We start from the raw sequence: 15,843 nt of genomic DNA, 5'->3' as shown, positions 1-15,843 counted from the left end.
CTAATGTCCTTAATAGTAGCTAATAAAAACTTTTGTTCTTTCTAATAAAAAGAATGGTAAGTCATGTCAGTAGGATTGAATTGCCTATTTATACGTCTTTCATATCAGGCAGAGATGTGCTCAGGTTTCTTTCTCATTTAGATTCACATTGCGATTCCACAGTAAGGCCTGCACAAGAGTGTCCCATAGTTGTCACTTCTAATTCAGCCCCAGCTGTGGCAGAAGAGAACACTCTCACTCAGGCAAGAACAATGGCTATGGTGAGGCTCGGAGTTCATTTCCTCTCCAAGAGAAGTCAGGAAATCAAGGTATCCTACAGACCATCTGGTAGTGATTTTGGGAAGCAAAGCAATTGTAGGGAAAGGGACAGTGCTAATTTGCTCTCTAGTAGGAGACAATCCATCAAAGGCCACTGAAGGTGATAAAAGCCTCACTGGGGTTGCTCGCAGAATGACCAGCAGCCATCTGTCTGGCCTGTGTTGAGAGAAAGCTGGCTGACAGCCTACTAGGAGGTGGGTCTGCTGCCTTTGCCAAGAATGGGATCCCCAACCTCAACTATGCCAATGTTGAATGCCTTCATTTTCTCCTACCCCCGAAAACAGCAAGACCAAGTCAAGCTGACTCCTTGTGTGAATAGGCATTTGCACAGTGGGATCTCTCTCTCCCTTTTTTGATAGTTGCTGAAAGCTTGTTAATGAAGCATCACCAAAGTACTTGTGATGGATCTCAGCTATAATTTCAAAATTAAGCTGAAAACCTTGTTTGGAATAAGCTTTTACAGCATTGCTAATATGCAAGGATATATTTTCTGCTTTTGTTTAAAACGTTTGTTTTAAGAAAAGCAAAATTTGTTTGAAGGACCTTTTTACAGAAACATACCCTCTTTCGAAACGTTAATGAAAAATACATTGCTGTTACTGTTTCTTAACCTCTTCCTTTCTTCTTCTATCTCAGCCCTTCCATTTAAGCACATGTGGCTATCCTCCAAACTGCCTTTTACAATATCTTCAACCTGCTCAGATGCCACTGTTATTTTTCCTACAGCTTTGGCTAAATGTCAATATTTTACTTATCTGAACAAGTGCATCATATCAAGAAGCATATGGCTTTGAGAGCCTTGGGTATTATTTTCTCTGACTGTGGCACACTGAAAATTAGCTGAATACTTTTCTATTATAATGGGAAATCTGCTAGGAGCGTTAGGTTTGTGGCAGATCCTTAGAGGACTATACTAGATAATTACTAAGATCTCTTCAAGCCATAAAAACCAGCTGCCTTCTCCACAAACATTGCAATTTTCCTATATACAGTGATCCGGAGGTCAAGTACTGGGCATCTTGTATTCCTTGTTCTGTCAAGCCCCTGGAGACTCTTAGTTAGAGATTTCTGCTATCAGCACCCCAGTAAGGTAGGTTAAATTTTCAGTCAAGTGCTACATTTGAGTCAAGTTTTTTCAGGGCTGATCCCACTTAGTATCATCAGATTTAATCACATTTGAGTTTAGAGGGTAGGCTATTAGTTTAGAATGGATAACTTGCAGACATATATAAGCCCTGGTAATTCTTGATTTTTTAAAAAATAAGCATCGAGTACATTGGCCAACTTCTATATTCATTGAGGACCACTCTATTCTTCACAAGGAAGCCCGGGTGCCAGAAGTGTAGACTGCTGCACAGACCACCAGTATGGGTATTTGGGCTCTATACTAACATTACCATCACTTACCAGGCAGGGCTTCACAATTATGCGCTTAGGAACAGCACTACATAGAAATATGTGCATGCAACATGCACAATCCACAGGAAATGTGTAATGTTGCTGTGAAGTATATTTCTATTCCTAACATTTGCGGGGGCAGGGGGATTCAGTGAAAATTGTGTGCCAACTTCTGACTGGACCTTGATTAAAATTTAGGGAGAGCTGATAGGGGCTCTGGAGAGCAGATCCAGCCCACTGGCCATTAGGTAGAGATCATTAAATGTCTATGCCTCCACTAGTCAGGGCCCCTATTAAGATGTCAGGTCACTTAGTGTTTAAAAGTCCTGTCTACCATACTCCCCTTCCCCCACAACGTCCCATTCCTCACTGTACTCACGGAGTTCATCAAAGTGTGTTTCAATCCCATCAGGCCCTGGCACAGAGCAGATCAGCCGTGCTTTCAGGAATGTGCTCCATTTATTCACCAGACAGCAGTGGCCTCCATCATCATTCTAAATAAAAGGAAAGCAGTGTTCTGGGATACAAAAAGTGTTATGAAAGCTACAGTGCTTTTGCCTGCAGCCACATCAGTGTTTGTAGTGTGCACAGCTAGGATTGGGCTATCAGACACACAACTTTAATTCTGTACACAGTGGGACACAACAGAAATAGGGCAAAGAGTAATGACCACAAAGGAGTGCCCAATTACTCCAGACTCCCAGCTATTCACAAGCTATACCAAAGAGGACAATATAGGAAGGAAGAAGCAGAAACAGTGGCACTGGAGAAGCTCAGAGCAACAATGGCTTCTGCCATTCACAAGAGATGTTGGTGATCTACTATATATTTTGGAAAGTGGTTTGTCTGTCTATCTGTTCATTCATTCTCTATACATTGACACCTTGTTTATTTTGTTTATTTGTTCTCTATACATTCAGACACCTCTCAATATATTATTGCCAAACTTGACAAAAGGATTTCTGAGGCAGAAGTGGGGGGTCTAATTTGATGCTTGGGTGCCATGTGCCATTTTGAACCAAGATGGTGGACTTAAATGGGACTTCAGGGTGACTGTGCTCATTTTTTACATAGGTTTGGCTGCCTCTTGAGATTTCATCATCAAACTTGGCACAAAGGTTACTGAGGCTGTTGTTGATTTTGGAGTGCTGGGTGCCAATTTTGATTCAAGATGGTGGACCAAAACATGACTTTACTCAGTTCTGGGGGTGAAGGAGGCAAATTCACAAATTACACTATTTAAAAATCACAGTATTTATTGGTTTCAAAAAATTCCCAGACAGTGCCAGGAACTCCTTGTTAATGGTATTATAGAGAAGGGGCCAAATACATGGAATTTATAGTAAACTCTCAACCAAACCTATGTTCATTCATCCTCAAGACCTACCAGGCAAATGCGACCAATGCGGGAGTAGACAACAGGACTCTGTGGGGAATCAGTAGATTTCTCTCGGAAGAAGAAATAGAGCTTGTCATCATTCCTCTCTGCGCTGTCTGGAATGAGCTGTGCATGGACAAACGCTGGGTCTGCAAAAAGTAGTTTAAACAGTAACATGGTCTGAAAGGGTGAATGTTCTTTCCAGACTCCAGGACCACAGCTTTTGTGCTACATGTGATTCCTCACCAGCCCATGGAGGAGGTCACCTGGCCGCTGTTAGAAGAACCCTAACAGCAGCTTATACTTGAATTTGGGGGCTAAGTAACTCAAATCTTAAAAATGTTCCTTAGATGTGTACTCAGGTTAATGTATGCAGTACACTCATGCAATCACAATAATTCATCCCCACTGGAAGAGGCAGCACCTCATCTCTAGATGTGAGTGTTTTCTTCCTCATGTCTCCCCTCCAGTACTGCATTGGCAAAGATTTGAACTTATCTTATTGTTGCAGTGAAGAAAGAATATTGTCAGGTGAGGAAATTGGCTCAAGCCCCTATCACCTGACAGATGCTCCTAGCACATTACTCTGAAACATGTTGTTTACTTAGCAAAGTGCATCAATTTGTCTCACACCCTGCACAGCTTTGTCTGAGAGATGTTTGTTTTCATTCAAGAGCAAATTATTCATTGAAAAGTGATATAGGGTGAGGACTGGCTCCATGCACAGGCTTGGGTCCACCCCTTTGGAGTACATATTTACTTCATAGAGCTCTACACTGACATACTATGGCATCTTCAAACAGCTCAATTGGGGAGAACAGAATGTAGGTATCTGTCCTAACAACCAAAATTCTGTAGGCTTTTCTATTATAGTGGGTACTGACCCGATACCTAGTCTTCCCCAAAGCTTGGAGAAAGAGAGATTCAAAGAAAACAGAGTTTTCTGTTCTCAGTTGGTCAAAGAATAGAGCAAGTTTTAATAGCATAATGACAGCAAGATTTGCTAGTACAGTGGTACCTTGGTTCTTGAACAGCTTAGTTGTCGAACAAATTAGCTCCCAGATGTCGCAAACCCGGAAGTGTTCCGGTTTGCAAATGTTTTTTTGGAAGCCGAATGTCCGACGCAGCTTCTACTTGAGTGCAGGAAGCTCCTTTCCATTATTGTTTACCCACACAGATTTTGCTTTCAAAAGTTGCCATGTAAATTTTTGATGGGACCAACCTCATCCTAAAAGAGAGCTGAAATGTGGGTAGGGTGCAGTGGTATAATGGAGGGGGAACACCCCCTGGTACGTTTTTCGGGGCAGGAGCAACAATGTCATCTGCCAGAGCACCAGGGTAACTGACAGACCTTGCTTGCTCTGGCAAGTGAACGAGGCAATATGTTTGTGAGGCTTTCAAGTTTGTCGTGTATCACCATAAATGAAGTCAGAGTATGAGGAAACTAATCAAGCAGAGGGCATACACGTATTTTCTTTTCTTTGATGGAGTCCCTGCTTTCCTGTAAGATTGTCTGCATTTCTGGTAAAGCAAAAGATAGCCTTTTAGCTGGCTGAAGATCTTTTGCTAAAGCTCAATGCATTTAATAAACTGAAACTATACCATTAGAAGTATTCCTCAGAGTTCAACATAGCTTCCCCCCGAAAATTATGTATAGGACTTTTTGGATTCTCCTTGTGGATGAGCTATAAGGGGTGTCAGGAGCTCCTGAACATTAAAATTCACGACTATGACATTGGTTGAGTGGAAGAGTGAAAATCTGAACACGTGTAGTATGTGCCATGCAACTGTTACTTCACTGTGGGTCTCCGTACTGATGCATCTGACAAAAAAATGTCTGACCCAGAAAACCTGTATAACAAAAACTAAGGCTGCAATCCTATACACACCTACCTGGAAGTAAGTCCCAATGAACTCAATGGGACTTATTTCTGAGTAGACATGTTTAGGCTTACACTGCAAGTTAAGATGCCATAGGCATGTTGTTTTTCCTGCAACAGATTAATACATCTACTGCTCTCAAACAAGTCCTGATTGTTCAGTTCAGGGCTCACATTTTGCTTACCTTTCCTGATCAGTTATGGAATCCTTTTGTGGTCACACAAAACAGTGTTAGCCAAGGTTGAAAATGAAGATTTACGGAATGCACTTAAGACGCAATCAAACAGCTTCTAGGCATTTCATCTCTGTCAACATTTGTTCAACTTGTGCATATATTATTCCATTTTATTTATTTTAAAACGTAAGTCCCACCTTACAGCTGAAAAGCAAGTCTCAAGGTGGCTTACAAAAACATTAAACTACATAGTTATAAAAATAACTGTAAGAACAAAAGCTGCTTGTTTCTTCAGTCTATGATGGCTCCTCCTGGCAGGCCAGCGGCTACTGATGTGGTTTATTGTGGCATGCAGACACTGCCACCTTGAATCACAACAAATGAGTCAAATGACCTGTTCAGATCAGAAGACCTGTTGAACGAGTCAGCAAGAAGCACACATGGGCCTGGTGGTTATACACAGAAGCACACATGGGCCTAGTGGTTATACAGATTTGTACTAAATCAGCTCTTTGGCTCTCCTCTCTATCCAATCTTTCCAAATTAATTAACTGGTGTCAATCAGGTAGGGTCCGTGTTTTAAACCAGTAAATGTTCTACAACACTAGGGAAAGGACCACTTCTATAGATTAACACTTTCTTGAAATTCTGTTCAATGCCCCAAATAAAAGCTGTTCTGAATAACTTCAGTCAATGCTTCACACTCTAAGGCTTGTTATTATCCAAACTTCAGAAAAGAATTCTGAATCCGTTGCTGCCTTTGGTACTAAGATTCTTTTACTGGATGTGATGGTGGCTTGTCCTGTATCACAGGCCAAAACTAGGGAACCAAATCTTCATGTCAGTGTAGAAAAGAAGTTGACATAAAGCTCAGGCTGCTGCAGGAAACATGGCCATGTGATTGATTAACTAAGCCTTCTTAGTCTACAGTGCTGGAGTCCTGAGCTCTATTCCTTGTATCACCTCATTTGTAATGCAAAATGAGGTAGTTTAAGAGTTCTTTACTTACACAGCTCAGCTTGAAAAGGGTGAATAGCAATTGAAATCACAGTCAGGGAAAATTGCTTTACTATGGCATCCCAAAACTGAGAGGCAGGTAGTGCTTTATGAAATGATACCCTCCCCACAAAGCGACTAGTTCTTCTGTGTCCCTCAATGGCACAGTGATAAATTTTCAAGTGCAGGAGCTCATCAGGACAGACTCTGGAGTAACACACCCCACCCCTGAAAAGTGTGGCTGTGTTGATTCATGGATGCTGGTTGTGAAGACCTGCGTTCACATACCTGATTAGCCGTGAAGTTCACTAGGTGACCTTGGGCAAGTCACTCTTCTCAGCCTAGCCTACCACACAATGGGTGTGATTCATCTTCCCATGAGCAGAAGCCCTGTGCAAGGACTTCTGTTTGCATAGTGGAGCTTCCCTCCCCTGCCACCCCTGCAATTGGCCTTGGGGGAGTCAGGATAACCCCCAGAACAGTGCATGAGGAAGGAAAGGAGGATACTTCCATCAGGCATGCAGAGATGCTTGCTGTAATAGAAGCTCAACACAGCACATTGTTGATTTCTTCCCAGGGCCATTATGAGGAGGAAATGGGATAACTCCCATATTTGCCACCACAAGCTCAGTGGAGGAATGCTTAGTAGCAGTACTACTACTACTAGTAGTAGTACCCCTCCCATCTGACTGGGTTGCCCCAGCCACTCTGGGCGGTTTCCAGCATATATAAAAACATAGTAAAGCATTAAACTTTAACAACACCAAGCAAAATGTAATGCGCAGCCTTTTTATATGGTGCTGAGGTTCATTTTGAATTGTTTGTAACAGGCTGTGGGACAATTATGCTGCTTTCTAACATACATTTAATGTAAAAAACAGATGCCCATTTTAAAACAGTGCAGGAAAGGCTCTTGCCAGGTAAATAAACGAATACTGCATGTCCTGCCTTCCAACCCCGCAAGCATGCAGCACTGGCAAATCCCAGTCTTATGGATGACATCCTCTCTCCTACTGGGGAAAAAGTACTAGAGAAGTGCTGCCTGCCCCACACTACATGTACCCTCACTCATGTGGAAATCTCACCTGCCCAGCTTCTTTCACATCATTTTGCTTTCCCAGACAACCAGCTCATATTGTGATGGACAGGCCCTGGGTCTGCCTCCTAGTGACCCTGCAACCAGTGAGAGCTGGTGAGTCCATCAGAAAATCAGGAAAGAGAGTGTGGAGTTTAAGTTAGATGCTGACAGTTTTAGCAGTGAAATAGAGATTTGACTCTCGGTGAAAGAAAAATTAAAAGCCAGTGTGGGCAGGTGCAGATGGTTAACTGTCTGAGAAGGGTTAGATAGGCAGAACAAACTGGTCTTGATTCCCTGAGGGGAAGTAAAATCCTAGAAGGGGCTGAGTGGGTGTTGCAGGTTAGAACACTGATAACCATTTTAAGTGGGAAAAGTCTACCTGAGACTTGGCTGAAAAATAATGCTAAAAGTTTCTCTGTAAAGAAACATACAGTTTTGTTCCAGAAGTGCCTTATCCTCATCCTCTAGGTGGGGAGTGAGTAGGGCTGCCATGCGTCCGGATTTTCCCAGACATTACCAGGATTTCAAATGCTGAACTGACACCCGGGGGGAAGCTCTGAAAGGCGGCGGTGTCCTGAATCTTAGGAAAGTCAATTGAAAAATCACGTTTTCTTGGCATTTTTGTAAAAAAACAAAGAAAAAAACTCAACCTTCAGGGTGTCCTGGTTTTTATTTTTTGAAATACGGCAACCCCAGGAGTAAGTGGACAGTGGGCAGCCTTGACAGAAGTGCAACGCCTTGCTGCTCTACTTAAATATAAACCCTACTATGAATAGTTAAGCCTAGGCCTCTCCTGTGTAAGAACAGGGTGAGTTTCATCTAGTGACACACCCATATTACCGGTCAAGTTACACCCATATTACATTCTGTCACACATACACTAGTGCTTTCTTATACACATAATATCGCCAAATTTCTGCACCCACATAACGTTGGTGTGCTGAGGTAACTGGACCTGTAAGTTGTCAGGAACACAACTCTATGCATCCGTCCAAGAGAAGCTGTGTACCATACTTTGAAAAACTCTGGGCCTGGGCTGTCCATAAGTCTAATGTCAGTAACCTTCATCATTAGAACCAAGAATTCCCTTGCTTGCGGTGGAGGGGGGGGGGAGCTGTAAGATTTATGTGGTTGCAAGCACACCTGTCTGCCTTAAAAGCTTTTGTAAGAATATCTTGGAAGCCCTGCAATTTGGGGATATGTTGGTATTTTCTCTAGAGCCATCACTGCTAAAGAATTGCCATGGAAGGCAAATGGTCACCCTTATAATCCAGCATTTGCTTTCATAGATAGCTCTGTTCAGGTTACTAAAATGACATCTCCCTAAATTTGATTCCCAACCCCAGTTTACTCAGCTGTTTTTGCTGCTTCACAACAGCTGGAGGTGCAACCAAAAAGGAAGCTGAGACCTTCTCTCATTGGATCCCTTTCCATGATGCATGCTGGAGGAGAGAGGGCAGGAGATTAAATGCCCTGGATCAGTTATCAGAAATGACAAGAATACAAACCTGCCCTTCACCACCAACTGTGTGTAGAGAAATAATTCCAGGAGCAAAATGCTTCTGAATGCACAAAAGGGACATATACCAGAGCCAAGGAATCAAGCAAAAAGAGAAACTAGTCAAATACCAACACACTCCTGAAATGACCAGATGTCTTAACTTAGCACATATATTTTCTTTATGGAAAGAAAATTATAGAAGACAATGACTTCTTCAGTGATGTGCTTTACAAAGCCCAAATGAAGGAGGAACATTTGCAGATTTTGTATTTCGTGTTCCACATAGATGGAGCATTTCATATCTATTAAGGCTGGCAAGGCATGAACAGGGCAGGAGAGCCCTATTCCTGGTGTCTTGGGAGCTAGACAGAAAGTATGGACAAGTGTCAGTGCAAGGGCAAGGCGACAGCAAAATCAAGTATCAAGGACCAAAAACAAGGGAGTACAGAAGAAGGTTATGATAGGTGTCATGGGGACACCGTAACAGCAAAGGAGACTCAAAGGGCACCAGGATGAGAAAGGGGGTCCAGAGAGCTAAATTAAGATTCCATCATCCACAACAAAGCCCACTGAGCTGGCTATATATGGACAGATAAAAGAAACCAATTGTAAGCAGCTGGTATGACTTGGCATGAAGCCCTCAGGAAGCCAGACTTGAGAAGTCACCATGGAACAGTGTGCACTCACAGAAGGAACTTGAAGACAAAGGGGAGGGGTGTTGTTGGTTAACGCTCCTGCTAGTATAATGTTTTCTTAACTAAAGCCTCTTTTTATTCACATTTTCTTTCTTACAATAATATTCTGAAACAGAGAGAGGAAAGAAGAGAGGGAAACTCTGTGCTCCAAGTCACAATTCCCACCATGTAGCATGGACATTGGACACGAAGATCATGAATGCAGCCCTGCTTTTTGTCCTCTGCACTTCAAACTCTGCAGTCTGGCCCCCTTTCACTCACCATTTAGCCAACGGGAGTTGTATTGGTCAGTCCTCATGGCAGTCTGCTTGCCCATGGTGCGGAAGATGGCGGCATCAGTGCCCATGAAGTCAATGTAGACACCAGCATAGAGTTCTTCATCTGTGGGCAACAGAGGATAGGGGGAAGAAAATTAATTGAGAGTTTTGTTGAGGCAGGATTCCCAACCACTCACCCCACTGGTTCTGTGAAAGAGAGGGATGGGGGGAAATATATGAAATGCCTGGAATGGTTCATTTCTTAAATGATACCTACAGAAACAGGGAAGCTACTCACTGGCACTTTGAACAATGATGTGAAGACAAGTACCTCAACCTTCTTCTTTTCCCACCTCTATCCACCCCCACCCCCCCCAAAAAAAGTTGTGCACCAGGGGGTTGTACATCTCCATGTGAGAAAAGAATGCAATGTTTTATTTTGGGCATGGATGGCACAGACAGTATTGCCAGACTATGAAACTGGAACCATTATCTGTTGGGATACTGCCAGGGAGACAAAGGCCATCATGACCCTGATGTCTCCCTGGCAGTATCCCAACAACAGGTTTCGGGCCCAGATTCACGGCACTTACAGGAGAGTAAGACTGCAAAAGACTGCTGTAAGGTATGTGGAAAAATTGTCTCTTTGATGTCCGGCTGGCTTAATTGGCCTGGGTGTCGAGCCAAGCAGGCCGCAAGATTTATGAGCTGCCGAGATAAGGAGTCTCTGAAGTGAAAAAGACTCGAGGCTCAAGTAAAGAGCTGGAATGGAGTTTTTCCAAGCTTCTGAAGCTGCTCAGTGCCCAAAGTTAAATCGGCACAATTATGAGACCTGGGCAAAATGGCGTGAAAGTCTACTACAACAGTTTGGAGTGTGGCATACTGTGTGTGAAGCCCCTCCAGTTCCTCTGACAGATAGATGGAGGGCCCAAGATTCAAGGGCCATAGACGTAATAGTCTTGTCTGTCTCTCTGGAGGAAATTGCTATGTTAGCTGGCAACACAACTGCACGTCAGATGTGGAATGCTTTGAAGATAGCCCATCTGCCAGTCATCCCAGCCCAGAGTTTGACTGCATCGGAGGTCCTGGCTGTTTCCCAGAATGCAAGTGAATGCAGGGATGCTGAGGGCACCGGTTGCAAGCTGCAGGGGGAGCTGACTGTGATGTCATCCCAGGCAGCATTCCAGCCTCCGGGGGAGCCAAGGAGTCGGCAGCTGAGAGCTCTGTTTCTCATGGGAGCCAAGGTCATCCTCACAGATACCGGAAGGCCAGAAGTAAACAGAGACAGATGCCTGCAGATGGCCCGGGGCAGAAGGGGGGTGAAAAGCCCACGCCAGTGGAAAACAAGGCTTTGTTTGCTGGCACTGCTTCTCCAAAAGCCGAAGGCAAGTTTGATGGCCAGGAGCAGGGGGGCAAGCAGCAAAAGCCCACGCCGGTGGAAAACAAGGTTTTGCTTGCTGGAAAAGCTGCTCCAAAGGCCAAGGCCAGATTTATTGTAGATTCTGGATGCACCCGCCATCTGGCAAAAGATAAGCATCTGTTTATCTCCTTCACACCTCAAGATGGAGAGATCCACCAGGCTGATGGAAAGTCGTTGCAAATCGCAGGAGAAGGGACTGTGAAACTGGCAAGTCTGCACACAACCATCAAAGATGTACTTTATGTTCCAGGTGCTGCAGACAATTTGCTCAGTGTCCCACAGCTGACTGAGCGTGGCTTTGAGATTTCCTTCAAGAGGAGCGTCTGTGTCATCAGGAAAGGCAAAGAGGACATTTTGCATGCAAAGTTTCTAGATGGTTTGTTCTGTATAACTTATGATGACAATGGTGCTGTTGCTGTGTCTAATGTTAATTCTTGTTGTGTTGCACAAACTAACAAAGTTCTTCATGCAGGATGTATTCACGAGGCACATCGAAGATTTTGTCACATGTCTTGGCAGGCGCTGGCCAAGATGCCTGATTTGGTTCAGGGTTTGAACATCAAACCCTGTAAGTTTCACATGAAATGTGTATCTTGTGCAGAGAACAAGGTGAAGGTTGCTCCAAAAGGCAAGGAGTCTAGCAGGCAGGCTTTCAAACCCTACCAGCTAGTCCACGCAGACCTGGTTGGTCCACTTGCGCCCTCTGTGGGTGGAGCAAGGTACTTCATGGTTCTAATTGATTCCTTTTCCAGGTACATTCATGTGTTTATCCTCCAGCAGAAATCGGACGCATTTCCTAGGTTCAAGGCATTCTGTGCTTGGTTTGAGAATGTTCACAGTAAACGCATTGGCTGTTTGTTTACTAATTGAGAGGCTGAATTCACTTCTCGGCAGTTTGAAGCTTTCCTGACTGAGAAGGGAATCCAGCATAGCCTCTCAAGTCCTGGATCCCCATGGGAGGTTTGTGAGCAAGCAAAGCAAACATTGCTTCAAGGCATGAAAAGCTTGTTGCATGATGCCAATCTCCCTGAGAAGTATTGGGCGGAGGCTTTGTCAACGTTTGTTTACACTTATAATCACAGATTGTCATCACCTATTGGTTGTACTCCCTATGAGAAGATGTTTGGTAAGAAACCTTACGTCAAACACATGAGAATCTTTGGTTCTGACATGTGGGTACACACCCCACAGAGCAACAAGCTTGGGAAGTGTGGGGCACATGGTTTGTTCATGGGGTACGAAAAAGGTTCATACAGGGTATGGATGACTGACTCTAAGTCCATTAAGTTCACAAAGAGTGTTGAGTACAATCCCAGGTGGGGGGGAAATGTGGGAATTTTCCAGAGTTACCCAGAGGAGGATGAAGGTGATGTGAAAAAAGCAGGTGGTGTTGAGGCAGAAGAGGAAGCTGAGGATGATGATGATGATCAGAGTTCGGATTCCAGCTCAGTGGGCGGCGCTGCTGCTGGTGTCAGTGACAGTGATGACACAGCAGACTACAAGAGCGCAAAGGCCTCAGTCAGACCATCTGATGCGTCTGACAATGAACTGGAAGAACCACTGTTCACCATTGGTCACTTTTCTCCTAAGGAGGAGGAGATGAGTGCAGAAGACTTGCATCTAGTTCGCAGATCTGAAAGGGCCACGAAAGGCAGACCTCCAAAGAGATTTGCTGATGAGTTTGCTAAGATGGCAACTGCTGTTCTTAGTAGCTCAGAGAAGGTGTGGGAACCTTCAAGCTTCAAAGAGGTTCAGGAGTTAACCTCTAAAGATGCTGAGCCTTGGCTTAATGCCATGAAGGCTGAAGATGATTCCTTGAATAGGAACCAAACTTGGGAACTGGTACTTGGGATTCCAGTCCCAGGAATGAGACTGGTTGGCAGCAAATGGGTCTTCAAGGCCAAGACAGACCAGAATGGCAAAGTTGTCAGACACAAAGCCAGATTGGTTGCCAGAGGTTTTTCTCAGGTACCAGGACAGGATTACCACGAGACCTACTCACCCACCGTCAAGTATGAGAGCATTCGGCTGATGCTCAAGATTGCTGCAGAGGAGAAACTGCATGTTTCCCAACATGACATTAATGCAGCTTTTTTGTACGGGGTTTTGGGGGAGGAGCTGTTTATGCTTCCACCTGACAGAATGCAGATACAGAAGGGAATGGTCTGTAAACTGCGGAAATCCTTATATGGTCTCAAGCAGAGTGCCAGGTGTTGGAACACAAAACTCACTGAGACATTGCTTTCTCTAGGTTTTCACCAGGGCAAAGCTGATCCATGTGTGTTTGTCAAGGAGGAGGGGCAAAACAAACTGTATTGTTTATGTTTTGTTGATGATCTTCTGATGTTTTGGAAGAATCAGGCTTTGTACAAAAGCACCCTAGCTCAGCTGAAGGAGCACTTTGACATGAAGGATCTTGGTGAGGTATCCAACTATCTTTCTCTGCAGGTGGAGAGGGACCAAGCAGGTAATTTTCTGGTACACCAGACACAGAAAACTGCTGATGTATTAACCAGGTTGAATTTGGTTGATGCAAACCCAGCAGACACACCGATGGTGACAGGTTACCAGGTAGATAGTACTGCAGAAGCGTTTTCTGACACTACGCTGTACAGATGCATTCTAGGCAAGCTGAATTTCATTGCTAGATGCTCAAGACCTGACATAGCTGTAAGCACTAACCTGCTTAGCAGACATGCCAACAATCCTACTGTTCAGGATTGGAAAGCTCTGAAGCGCATAGCCCGCTATTTGAAAGGAACTTTGCACTACAGGCTGAGGTTCACCAGTCAGAAGACTGGAGGTCTTGAAATCTTTGCAGATGCTAGTTTTGGAAGTGACACCACGGATGGTACAAGCACTTCTGGAGTATGCTACGTGTACAACCACTGTCTGTTTGACTGGATGTGCAGGAAGCAGACGACAGTAAGCCTAAGTTCCTGTGAAGCAGAACTCAATGCTCTGTCATTTTCACTCATGGATTGTGAATGGTTGATGCAACTGTTTAAGGACATCAGAGTGTCTGTGAAATGTCCTATACAAGTGTATCAAGACAATAGATCCTATTTGGCTTTGCTGAACTCAGAGAGTTGCAAGCAAAGAACCAAGTACTTGCAGATTAAGCTACATCGTGCAAGAGAGTGTATTCAGAAAGGACTCATTCAGGTGTCCTACATGCCAGGAAATGAAATTCCTGCTGATCTGTTGTTTAAGGTTGTTAACAGAGAACAACTTAAGGTTTATGTACAGAGGTTGCAATTGGGTTGAACCACAGGTACTACAGGTTACACGGAAAGGGGGAGGATGTTAGGATATTTCCGTTCCACCTTAAAAGGGAGCAGGATGTTTGTGTCACAGCCTGCGTATTTCCTGTTCACAGGATGTTTCTGTGAACAGGAAATATGCAGGCTGTGACACAAACATCCTGCTTCCTTTTAAGGTGGAACGGAAATATCCTAACATTATCTCTCTTAGATCCTCAACATTCATTCATTCATTAGCTCAGAACTCTTAAATGGGTAGGAAAAGGAGAAACTCCCCTCCTTCTGTAGTCCTTTCATTTTCATACTCAATAAGAAAGCTCTGATTAGAGTTTTCTCTCCCCATCTTCCTCTCTCACACACACAACCTCTGAACACAGTGTTCAGAGGAGGGAGAATTCAACCAAGGCCTTTTTTCTTGTCTAAACTGCAGCCACTTCTACTATTTGCCTGATAGGGGAAAATAGTATACAGGCAGCCATATATATTTTTTCTCAGCTTTGAGGGGAAATGTGATTTAGACTGGGAAATCCATGTGTGTGTGGGGGATTAATCCCTCTCCCAGTGCCACTGCCGCATTCCATTCAAGCCCCCCACCCCCCCACAGCTGCTTTAAAAAAACCACCACCACCCAAACACCAAGAAACATCAAGAGAACCAATCACAGATTTCCTGCATCTCATCTAGTTTGACCCTAGGTGTATCAACTGCCCTTCACACCTAATATAGTTTAAACAGTTTAGGGTTAACCTGTTCTGTGCTGTTTTCCCCATCTTCTCTCTTGCAGAAACATGCAGCCTTTCCATGTCATACCACTCTGGTGGCATCACCAACAATTCTTACAGACAAACTTAGAAGTTAGAGGAAAAGAAGTTCCTCGCCCCTAACTCAGATGCTTTAGGTGCTAATACTCAGGGGAATTCAGAAATTTGTAATTAAAACATGAAATAAAGAGTAAAGGGGGACTGTATCTCCTAATTTTTGTCCATGCACAATAATTATTGTATCGAGTAACACTGGCTATGAGATGTGGGGAAAGGAAAAAGGCAAAGCACCTGCACTTCCTGGTCTCCTGACTTCATTCAGGTCATGCCTGAAGCTGCTGTCAGCATGGAACGGCTATATATTTAAGGATGAATTAATTAAATGCTAGAATTTTTTGGGGGTGGTGGTATGGTGATCCTATTTGGTAGTAAGTGTGAGATCAAACTTGGAATCTGTGTGAACTGTTCTTGGAGAGTGGGAATGAAAAGAAACGACAAGGGGAAAGCAGGGTCTCTGTAGAAGGGGCACTTTCTTGTTGCTCTGACCTTTCATTGATAGAAGAAACCTCATAATGATCAAAGGCAGGGGAGAAAAGGATCAAGATTATTAGTCATGCACAACATATGAACTGTTAGGTGCCCTTCCATAGTTTCCCTACCGCTGCACTGAATCTCTTATACAGAAATTAGTAAGGCTTACAGAAATGAACCTAAGTTCATTA

At 43.9% G+C, this 15,843-nt stretch overlaps 1 protein-coding gene across 7 annotated transcripts in view; it reads right to left on the bottom strand.

Moving 5' to 3' along the window:
• Positions 1 to 15,843, bottom strand: part of SEMA3F (semaphorin 3F) — a 130,022-nt gene that overhangs the window by 15,036 nt on the left and 99,143 nt on the right. For all 7 annotated transcript variants that reach the window (XM_081851313.1, XM_081851319.1, XM_081851315.1 and 4 more), the window contains 3 exons: positions 9,682 to 9,801; positions 3,104 to 3,243; positions 2,096 to 2,210 (listed from right to left, as the gene is read on the bottom strand). In XM_081851313.1, coding sequence (XP_081707439.1) covers positions 2,096 to 2,210; positions 3,104 to 3,243; positions 9,682 to 9,801 — 375 coding nt within the window. The remainder of the gene's footprint in view (positions 1 to 2,095; positions 2,211 to 3,103; positions 3,244 to 9,681; positions 9,802 to 15,843) is intronic.

This window comes from Podarcis erhardii (assembly GCF_964252035.2).
Source record: "Podarcis erhardii genome assembly, chromosome: 2".
Classification (NCBI taxonomy): Eukaryota; Metazoa; Chordata; class Lepidosauria; order Squamata; family Lacertidae; genus Podarcis; species Podarcis erhardii.
This window is presented reverse-complemented; position numbering and strand designations above follow the sequence as displayed.